Raw genomic sequence first — 11,643 nt, 5'->3', positions numbered from 1 at the left:
AGCACATCACTGCAGTTCCACAGTCTATACGCCAGCATTTCTGTCTGGAATGTGTTTAGTATTTAAAAGTCCACTGAGGACTTTAAAGTGCCATGAGCAAAGGGAGGTGAAATTTCTTCTTTGGCTGTACTAAAAGTGGGATCATTTGGTGGGAGGTGAATTTGGTAGGAAAACAGTTAAGAGTGAACTCCTGGGACTGTGAAAAAAATCTCAGCATTTTGCAACCTTTTTCAAAAATAGCACCAAGACTCTGAAAGAAGGAGCCTTGGAAGGAAGGATGCATCTTATGACAAGCAGAAGATAGCAATTCATTCTTACCAGTCAGATCCTAGCATTCAAGGACAGTACTGGGCCCAGAACTGAATAGGAGCTGACAATCATTTTCCATTGGGAGGAGGAAAAACAATGAGAGATGGGTGGAGGAAGAAGTAGGAGGAAGAGGAGCAAGAAGACAAGGAGGAAGGGGAGGAATGAGAAGAAACAAAAGCCAAGACAGTCAAATAGGCTAAATAGATGTGAGAATTGTGGTGAAGATAAATCACCGGATATTGTTAATTTTTTATATGATTCTAAGACACAGCTTACACTCCATGCATGAATTTTCCTCCAAACTTGTAATGAGACATTTCTTCTTCCCAACATTCTTTTGATTTTTTATCTGCTCTCAAAATGGTGTTTCTAATGACCTGACAATGGAAGGAACAGAGTATCAACTATCATCACTCTAATTGCTATGATAATGGTGTTAATTTGACAAAAATCACCTGCAAATCTAATGCATATTTTTAATGGGTTTTGGCAGAGGATGAGGTTAGTTGGAACAATTCTAAGAGTACTGGTTTACAGTGTAAAATAAGACTCAGGGTGTTGGGGAATGAATCTTCCAAAATGGTCTTATAACATGAGCTATTAGTTCAAGTGAGCTTGGCATGGCTTATCAGTGGCCAGGCTAGTGGCCTTACAATGTATAGCTCTGGCAGATCTTATAATTTATAGAGGTGGACTCTTAGCCAAAAGAAATAAAAGAGGGGACATTTGAAGGCAAGATGCAAGTAGGCAAAGGGTGCTTTTAACGTTACTGAGCCCCCTGAGATGGGAATCATGTAACTTACAAGCACAAGCAACAAGCATCCTTTAAGATCTCTAGCATGTGTCAAGCACTACAAAAAGCACACTTGGAAAATTTAGGAAAAAATCGAGTTTGTAAACTCAGAAACATGAGGGAAAGGCAAAAGAGACAAAGGGGTGAAGGAAGAATAAAATTTGTAATTGGGAAAACAACAGCTAACAGGGGATTCTGTGTCTATTGTGAGAAACAGCCAAGTTCCTGGAGTCATCAGCTACATCAAGTGATCTTGTAATTTTTTGTAGCAGACGCACTTGAGACACTGAAGAGTGGCTAGAAGAATCAATCTGCCCTAGACTCAGACTGTATCTATTTCTATAACTCTGGGATTTTGCATAGGTTCATTTAATTCCTCCAGCCATTTCTACATCTGCACAATGAGATTAGTAATGCCACTTCAAAGAATCATTGCTGGAAATCAATGAAATAACTCGTGTGAAGTGTGGCACACAGCAAGTGACATTCTAAAAAATAACTTATTAACTGTATATTCATATAAAGCACAATGAAGGGAGTAGCATGGGGAGGGCAGGAGGGCTAGCATTTGTCCCTGAAATATAATCTTTGCATAAGCTATACCCCTGAGTTCCTGGATGGGATGCAGATGGGAAAGTGCTGAGCAGAAGCAGTTGGGGTCCATTCTCTCTGGACCCCCTCACCCCACAGCAGACATTCACATCAGCAAGCAGCTTCTTTCCACTTGGGTGCCATAGTGGCTGATAGACTTCAGCTCCCTTCTAATGAAGCTTACACCATTATCTTCATTTTTGCTTAGTAAGAATTTGCTGGACATGCCAAGTCTGAATAGTTTCTGACAGATGAAACAGTTGATTATTCCTCAAAAGCTTTATAACATGTCTTGAAAAAGACCCTTAAACTTACTGTCTATGTGCAGGAGTGCCTGCGCATGGAAGAGTCTCCAGTCTAAACAATGAAAGTAACTTAAGATTTATACTTTTTAAAATATCAGAGCATAATCTTCCTCTATGACTAAAGCTCTCTGTTACTCCAAATGTTAAAACTACTGTTTGCTTTTAGTATAGATAAAAATACAAGAAAAAGTGTGAGCCCTGTTCATAATCCATGTCAGCATTGCAGGGACTGTGCATGATGACAAAGAAAGGCTTTTCTTTGCCCTTAAAATTCATGGCATGTCAGAATGCAGCAAATACAGAGGTGAATGCCAGCAGCAGACCACTGAACTGAGAACGGGACCCCCAGTGAAGGAATCAGAGAAAGAACTGGAAGAGCTTGAAGGGGCTCGAGACCCCATATGAACAACAATGCCAAGCAACCAGAGCTTCCAGGGACTAAGCCACTACCTAAAGACTATTCATGGACTGACCCTGGACTCTGACCTCATAGGTAGCAATGAATATCCTAGTAAGATCACCAGTGTAAGGGGAAGCCCTTGGTCCTGCTAAGACTGAACCCCCAGTGAACTAGACTGTTGGGGGGAGGGCGGCAATGGGGGGAGGGTGGGGAGGGGAACACCTATAAAGAAGGGGAGGGGGAGGGGTTAGGGGGATGTTGGCCCGGAAACCAGGAAAGGGAATAACACTCGAAATGTAAATAAGAAATACTCAAGTTAATTAAAAAAAAAATTCATGGCATGTCTGACTTCTTGATTTTGGGTCTTCTCTGGCCTATGAAAAACACTAAGCAGCTGTGTATTAAGCAGAGATCAACCCTTTGAAAGGGTTATTTGCATTTTACATGAATTTACTGAGAATATAAGAAAATAAGGAGAAATAATTTAACTTGTTCCAAATGACAATGTATGGCAGGAGAGGATCACAAACATCTATATATTTACTCATCTAGTTCTGTTTTTTGCATCAACCGTCAGTTGTCATCAGACATGCCAAAAGCCATTGGTAGAAAAGGTATTTGACCTCTGCCCTCTTCTTTCTTATCTTGTCGTTTGGCTCTAGGTCTTCAAATCCTTATCCCATCCTTCTATCAATTGCATATGTGAGCCATGGGAAACACTGAAAGACATTTTTGCTATTATTTGTATGTGCATGACCAGTTAACATAATAAAGCCCCTTGATTTTCCTAGACATGACATTGAGATAATTCTCCACTTGTCTCATGTTTCTTAAAAATAACAGACCTACTACCCTATTTTCCAGGTCATTTTTAAGGATGATTGTATGATGGCGAATAGCCTTGGAAGAGATGGTGGCTTCCTCATGAGCAGAGATCAGGGTGGTACTGTTGTAGTAAAAGTTCGAGATTCCCTGAGCTCAGGATCTCTATCCTGTAACCATCTACCATGGCTTCAGGACCATCTTGGTCCTCCTTACACTGACCTGGAAGACTAGGGCTCTACCACCAGCACAGAAATATTTTTCTTACTATTGTGTTCAATAAGCTCTTTACCTCTGATTAGGAACCTATGTCCTCTTCCAGTAGCCATAACACTGTCACACTCAATGAACTTGTATGTAGGCTAAAATCATAGACTTTCCCCACTTCTGGGTGTATAATTCCAAACTGGAAATGATCCCAAAAGACCTGCTGAGGTACAAAAAGCCATGGCAACAATGTTCACACATTGACCAAGGCAATGCTTTACAAAACCACAAAGGGCTCTCTCTCTCAGTCTCTCTCTCTCTCTCTCTCTCTCTCTCTCTCTCTCTCTCTCTCTCTCTCTCTCTCTCTCTCTCTCTCTCTCTCTCTCTCTCTCTTTCTCTCTCTCTCTCTCTCTCAATTTTTTTCAGAAACAATCTTGATACTAGCATACAAAAATAGATGCATTTAATCATACTCCTGTAAGTCCTTATTCTGAACATTTTTAAGATGTGCCAAAAAAGCATCTGACCCTTAAACCACTTTCTAAATGTTATCATGTACCAAGGGTTAAACCACTATAAATGACTACGGCTATTTATGTTTAGCAATAACATGAAATATAACTGTGCTCCCATTGTAAAAACCTGGCTCATTCATTTACCTAGATCAGCTTATGTGTTAACATTAATATATATATATATTTCACAGACACGAATAAAACAGGTTAGTTTCTTGACTTTAGGTAACTTGCCTACTAATGGAAAGGAAAATATTAAAAATGATTATATTGAATCCTTCACAAATGATGAAGACTAGAAAGCTACAAAGAAAATAAGCACTCAGAAATATTAGAAACATGATATTATAGGATAGGTAATTTTGGGTTTTTTTGTCTCAAATATCAAAAGTTCCATAGATTAACAGGACTATAAATCATTTTTCTTCCACAGTTTGTGTGCGTGCCTATATGTGTATCAAGCAAACAAAGAAGAAATAAAAGCTAAATCTGGGAGTGGTGACACATGCCTGTAATTCCAGTACTAGGGAGTTGGAAGCAGGAGGATCTGGAGATCAAGGCCATCCTTGATTACATAGGGAGTTTGAGGCCAGCCTAGGAATATATGGGACCGTGACTCAAAAAAGAAAAAGTTGTAAAAGAAAAAAAAAGTAGAAAAATATATGTTCTTCACAAATTTACCCAACTGAAATAACACTTCCCTTGAGTAAAGTGGGTTTGGAGATGGAGTCTTTCTCCAGAGAAAGAAAACATTGTTCCATTGAGTCTTGGAGAAGAACAGTTTGTTGGTTACTACACGGGAATTAGTAGTTGGAGAGCCTGAAAACAGAAGAGGCGTTTCGTGTCCCAAAGCAGCAAAGCACATTTAAACACAGAAGATTCTTTCACTTTTCCCAGCAACGTTTGGCCCATACTCAGATGACTGTAGTCTGCAATGACAAGCATTTAACATATTAATTATAAGACAAGCCCAGACAAATGAGAATCATTTTGAAAAACTAAAAGAGCAGTTGATTATAACTTAGTAAATTTTTAAAAATCAGAGAAGCAGGAACCTATCAAAATTCCTAGGTAATTCAATTTCATATGAATGTATGTACACTACTTTAGCAGAAAACTCACTAAATAGACTGGATTGCCTTGTGTTCTGGTACTACTGGGAATGTTCTAGCAATCATATCTGTCTGTCTTTCCCCTTTCTGTATGCTTGTGAAGAAGTGTATATTTGTATCCTTGGTTTTCTAAGTAATTAATTTATTTGTATTTGGACTCTTCTAAATTATGTTCATGCATTGCCAAAATCTTGGCATTGGAAAGGCTTTGTCATAAAATCTGAGTATAAAAGGCAATTTCTGAGTATGGATGAAGAAAAGATGAGATAGAGGGATTTGACGAAGTCTTTTTAGAAGCTATTATTATGTACATGTAGATTAAAGGAACCTAACCAGTTGAAATTTTTCTTTGAAGGTGGTGCCAAAAAAAGGAATTTATTTTTCTTTGTAGTAATGCTTTGACTTAAAATAACTTACCTAGTAATTAGTTCCTTCATGGGAAAGGAAAGTTTCACTAGTGTTTGTGTTACTAGAGATGAAGGCAAAGAAGCCAAGATGCGGTAGACCAGTTCTCTTCATCCGTCAGCAATGGGAGATGTTTATCTGTTCTCCTTGATCACTCCATGTGCATCTGGATGAGGCCAAGGCTTTCAGCCAAGTGTGCAGAGCTGAGTCCTGCTAGACAGAAAGCCACACCACTTGTAGCTATTGCTCCTGGCTTGATTACCCTCACTCTGTAGCTCACTTTGAACAGTGATGGGGCAATATAAATTTCTTGCTGCTATAAGTAAATGTACTGCACCTAGGTGTAAGATTCCTGCCTTCCTTTCAGAGCCCAGAGAAGCAAATACATTTTCTCTAACTCTCTGACTCTACTTTCCTTCAACATTTTAATTTTATGAAGCTTTCAATCCCGTCATTAAAGTCAAATGAGAGGTTAAGGGGCTACAAGATATTTTGAATCACTTCTGTGTCCTTGTAAGAAATGACCAGCATGGACACAGGATTTTTTTTTTTAACCACTTCTCTGTCTTAATAAGGGAAGGCACCATGGGACTGGTGCTTGAAAGGTTTTTTCATGTAAAAAGCAAGCTTTGACTATATTATCAGCATTTGGAAATATCCACAGTTATTTGTTCAGTTTCTTTCTTTACAGCCAATGCTGGCTGCTTCTGCCAAAATCTTTGTGTTTTCTGTAGGATTCTCGATGACTGCTGTTTCCCTCCCCCCTCTCTTGCAAAATAAAGTAAGCAACTGTCTCATACTGTATTAATGAAGGAACTTCTCCCACTGGGTCCAAGTCAGGCTCCTGTCACCTAATATCACATTAAGATGGCACTCTTATCTATTTCTATAGGTTGAAGGCATACTGCCTTGAGCATGTTGAATGGAGTAAGCTATTTCCACTTAGATGAAACTAAGACACATATCTTCGTCTTTAAAGAGTTAACCTAGATAGACTTAAATTTTTTTTCCATTGACGAAATGAAATGTTTTGAGCCAACTGTACAAGTTTTGTCGTTGTGCACATTTTAATCAATGGAGTACAGCAACTCTGGATGCTCTGCTGCTATAAAAAGACTTTCACTCTGAGTACCAATTTCTTTTAGCTATGTCAGACTCAAGTTGGGGGCTTTGAAAAATAAAGGTAATTGTTTTTCTAGCTTTAACTCTACTGTGGAGTATTTTTTCCCTGTTTGGTGGTGGATAACTGCATAAAAATATATTTGGCAGTTTTACTGGCTGGTTTTGCCTGTCAACTTGACACAAACTGGAGTTATCACAGACAAAGGAGCCTTCGCTGAAGAAATGCCTCCATGCGATCCAGCTGTAAGGCATTTTCTCAATTAATGATCAGGGTGGGGAGGGCCTCTTGTGTGTGGTGCCATCCCTGGGCTGGCAGTCTTGGGTTCTATAAGAAAGCAAGCTGAGCAAGCCAGGGGAAGCAAGCCAGTGAGTAGCATCCCTACATGGCCTCTACATCAGCTCTTGCCTCTAAGTTCCTGCCCTGTGGTGAGCTCCTGTCCTGACTTCCTTTGGTGATGAACAGCAATGTGGAAGTATAAGCTGAATAAACCCTTTCCTCCCCAACTTGCTTCTTTGTCACGATGTTTTGTACAGCAATAGAAACCCTGACTAAGACAGCAGTGTGAGTGTAAAACCCAACATGAAGTTGTGAAACTTCATCTCCTCAACCCAGATATGCTATACTCCACAAACAGTTTTTGAATCTAGAAGATATTCAGTTACTTTTCTCAGAATGCTTCATTCTGAAAACATTAAAATGTAGGATAATGGTCTCTGGTTTTACTAAAACAAATATGCTGGTGCTTTGATTATTTTTAATTTGAACTTCATATTGGCTGTTCTAACTATACAGAAGTTCATTGAGATGCATCGACTTTGAGTATCATTAATTCCATTGAGTGGTGTCTTATTTGTCAGTACTCCATAATAAAGTTTTAATGCAGTAAAAATTTCAATATATTAAAAATATCTATACTAGTGTGAATTATTCATCTTAGAGATTCATCACATTCAATCAGTCTGGAGAGTTGGTATAATTTACAAGTCTCTCATTTGTTTTCTTGTTTTTATATTTTTAAAGAATTTCTCCCTTTCTAAAGAGATTCATTTTTGATTAATGTGCCTGAGTGTTTTGTCTGCCTATATGCCTATGTGGCACACATACCACGGCAACAGAGGCCAGAAGAGAGCAATGTATCCTCTGGAACTACAGTTAGAGATAATTGTGAGATACTATGTGGTTTCTGGGAATTGAACCTGGGTCCTCTGCAGGAACTGCCAGTAACCTTAACTAACTATAGAGCCATCTCTCCAGCCCAGGTGTGCTGCTGCACATGGTAAACAGCTTTTGAACCAATAAAATACTCAGCTACTTTTCTCAGGATGAGTTTTCTGAAAACATGGAAAAATACAGTAATGTTCTCTGGATGTGCTAAAACAAATATCCTGGTGCTTTGATTATTTTTAATTTTGAACCATCAAATGTTGAAGTCATAAAGTGCTAGGCTGTGAGGAAAAACCAGTTCTAGCAACCTGTGTAATGTGTCAAATCGTTGGGAATTGCCAAACCCTCCCATTGCCTGTTGTTGCAAAGTACCTATACCAGTCAGGACAAATTGAGTTATAACTGTATAAGCAGTCCCTAAATCTCAATGGCTTAACTAGCAAAGTTTACTTACTACATATGCTGGGATGGACTATGGCTTTGCTCCACAGTGTTTTCTCTGATCCCAGACTGACAGAGCAGACCCTGTCTCCAACATTGTTAGTTCTTGCAAGAGAGGGGCATTGTGAACAGTCTCTTCTGTGTTTGCCTGTGAGAGTCATACAACTGGGCCTGAATTGAGGGGTTCTACATCTGATTCTGTCACAGGGAAAGAGGCCAAATAATTGACCTCTTTCAGGCCTCATGGTACTCTAGAAATAAACAATGATGATCTTAAACTTCAGGAAACAAACCAAAACATGTTCATAGTAAATATAAAACATGCTACAACATTATTTGTTACCTACTCTGTTTGTAGATTAGAGAGTAAGTGTGGTGGGAACGTCGGGACCTTCATTTAGACAGGATGGGCAGACAACTGTCTTTGGAGATATTTGAGCACAGGATGTAAAGAGAGCGGAGACCATTCCTAGTGAAGGTGTCCATGTGTGTAGGGGAAGGTGCTTTGATACAGAACAGCAACTGCTGATGTCTTAAGGCAGGAACACAAGTGGTCTGAGTAAAGACAGGACATCCAGTCTAGAAGGAAAGGAATAAGATATGACTATGAATCTCACAGTTAGAAATCTTCAGACCATCAAAAATAAAAACATTGAATTTTCTTGTAAATGTACAGGAAACAATGAGAAGTATTTGAACAAAGAACTACATGAACGTATTTTCATTTTCAGGAAATCTTGCCTGAGTTTGAAATCATCCTAAGTTTGAATACAGACTTTTTTTTATTGGATATTTCATTTATTTACATTTCAAATGTTATCCCCTCTCCCAACTTCTCCTCTGGAAACACCTTATCCCATCCTCCCTCCCCCTGCTTCTATGAGGATGCTCGCTGTTCACCCACCCACTCCCGCCTCCCCACCGTGGCATTCCCCTACACTGGATCATCCAGCCTTCACAGGACCAAGGGCACCTCCTCCCATTGATGCTCTACAAGGTCATCCTCTGCAACATAAACCACTGGAGCCATGGCTTCTTCCATGTATAATTTTTGGTTGGGAGCTCTGGGGGTGGGGGTGGGGATCCTGCTTGGTTGATATTGTGGTTCTTCCTATGAGTTGCAAACCCCTTCAGTGCCTTCAGACTCCAAACACTTTTAGAACAGAAGACTTAAGGGTCATTGGCCAGGAGGACACTGTGGTAGGTTATTGAAGAGAAAGGTGCTGCTAACTTGTACCAAGATGATGGCAGTAAGTTGGGCAAGCAATAGTCACTTAGATAGAGAATTTACTAGATTTACTGGTGGGTTGCGTGTAAGTCTTAAAAGAATAAATATAATGTGCTAGGATGTTGTTAGAACAACTGAGCAAATTAAAAATGTTTAGTGAGCAGGGAACACAGGAGAGTTGAGGGAGTGACTTAGGTTAACTTTTGGACAACTAAAGTTTAAGATATCTGGAGAGCAGGAGAGACCATGGGTGATGATGTAATTGCCAGGAAGTCAGAGATTCAGCCAATCACCTATGGTCTCGTACCTGCCCCTCCTCCGCCCACTGTTGTCACCAAGGAAACCAGACGCGATAACCCGCCACCAGAGCTGGATTCATGGCAGACGCTCCGAAAGCGGTTTTGGGGCCGTTGGTAGGGGCAGTGGACCAAGGTACCAGCTCAACACGTTTTTTGGTTTTCAATCCTCAAACAGCTGAATTACTTTGTCATCATCAAGTGGAAATAGCACAGGAGTTCCCAAGAGAGGGATGGGTAGAGCAAGACCCACAGGTAATCCTCCAGTCTGTGTACGAGTGTATACAGAAAACATGTGAGAAACTTCGACAGCAGAGCATTGACATTTCCAACATTAAAGCTATTGGTGTCACCAACCAGCGGGAAACGACCATAGTCTGGGACAAGTTCACTGGAGAACCTCTCTACAACGCTGTGGTGTGGCTTGACCTAAGGACCCAGTCTACTGTGGAGAATCTCAACAAAAGTATTTCAGCAAGCAATAACTTCGTCAAGACCAAGACAGGCCTTCCAATCAGCACTTACTTCAGTGCAGTAAAACTTCACTGGCTCATTGAGAATGTGAAAAACGTGCAAAAGGCTATCGAAGATGGCAGAGCGTTTTTTGGGACGGTAGACTCCTGGCTAATCTGGAGCATGACGGGAGGTATCAACGGAGGTGTCCACTGTACAGATGTAAGTAATGCGAGTAGGACCATGCTATTCAACATTCACTCTTTGCAATGGGATGAAGAGCTCTGCGAGTTTTTTGGAATCCCGATGACCATCCTTCCCAGAATCCGGAGTTCTTCTGAGATCTATGGCCTAATGAAAAGTGGGGTGTTGGAAGGTGTGCCGATATCTGGGTGCCTGGGAGACCAGTCTGCTGCTTTGGTGGGACAACTGTGCCTCCAGGATGGACAAGCTAAAAGCACATATGGAACAGGCTGTTTCTTACTATGTAACACCGGCCAGAAGTGTGTAAAGTCTGACCACGGCCTTCTGACCACGGTGGCTTACAAGATGGGCAGAGAGGAACCTGTCTATTATGCCCTGGAAGGTTCTGTAGCCATAGCCGGCGCTGTTGTTAGCTGGTTAAAAAACAATCTTCAAATTATTAAGTCGTCATCGGACATTGAAAAACTTGCTGAAAAAGCAGGCACTTCCTATGGCTGTTACTTTGTACCAGCCTTTTCAGGCTTATATGCACCTTATTGGGACCCCAGTGCAAGAGGGATCATCTGTGGGCTCACTCAGTTCACCAATAAATTCCACATCGCATTTGCTGCATTAGAAGCTGTTTGCTTCCAAACCCGAGAGATTTTAGATGCCATGAACAGTGATTGTGGAATCCCGCTGACACATTTGCAGGTCGACGGAGGAATGACCGCAAACAAAATTCTTATGCAACTGCAAGCAGACATTTTGTGCATCCCAGTGATGAAACCTTTCATGCCAGAAACAACTGCCCTGGGGGCTGCCATGGCTGCAGGGGCAGCAGAAGGAATTAAGGTGTGGAGTCTGGACCCTAAGGATTTAACAGGTGTCCAGATGGAGAAGTTCGAACCCCAGATCAATGTCGAGGAAAGTGAAGGGCGTTACTCCACATGGAAGAAAGCTGTGATGAAGTCAATGGGCTGGGTTTTGACTCAGTCTCCTGATGGTCACGACCCAAGTATTTTCAGCAGTCTGACGCTGGGTTTTTATATAGTGAGTAGTATGATGTTATTAATTGGCGCAAGGTACATATAAGGTGTCCCATAAATCATGCCTCCTTGTGGATTCTCCAGTCGAGAGCTCTTTAACAAATGAAAGAATCCAACAGTTATCTCAGTGCGGTGCCACTATATGGACTCTGAATTTGTTTCTGTGCCCCTATGTTGCATGTTATCTCCAAGAATACCTGAGATGTGAAATAAAGAAAAAGTAGCAGCAATATTGGTTTTTTCCTCT

General features: G+C 40.7%; 1 protein-coding gene across 1 annotated transcript; it reads left to right on the top strand.

Moving 5' to 3' along the window:
* The first annotated feature begins 9,792 nt into the window (after positions 1–9,792).
* Positions 9,793–11,442, top strand: LOC116884784 (glycerol kinase-like). Its single transcript, XM_032886017.1, has one exon. It carries the CDS (start codon positions 9,793–9,795, stop codon positions 11,440–11,442), a length of 1,650 nt encoding a protein of 549 aa, XP_032741908.1.
* The last annotated feature ends 201 nt before the right edge of the window (positions 11,443–11,643 follow it).

Source organism: Rattus rattus, chromosome 15, assembly GCF_011064425.1.
Source record: "Rattus rattus isolate New Zealand chromosome 15, Rrattus_CSIRO_v1, whole genome shotgun sequence".
Taxonomy (NCBI): Eukaryota; Metazoa; Chordata; class Mammalia; order Rodentia; family Muridae; genus Rattus; species Rattus rattus.
Note: the sequence above shows the minus strand (reverse complement) of the source record. Positions and strands in the feature narration are given on the sequence as shown.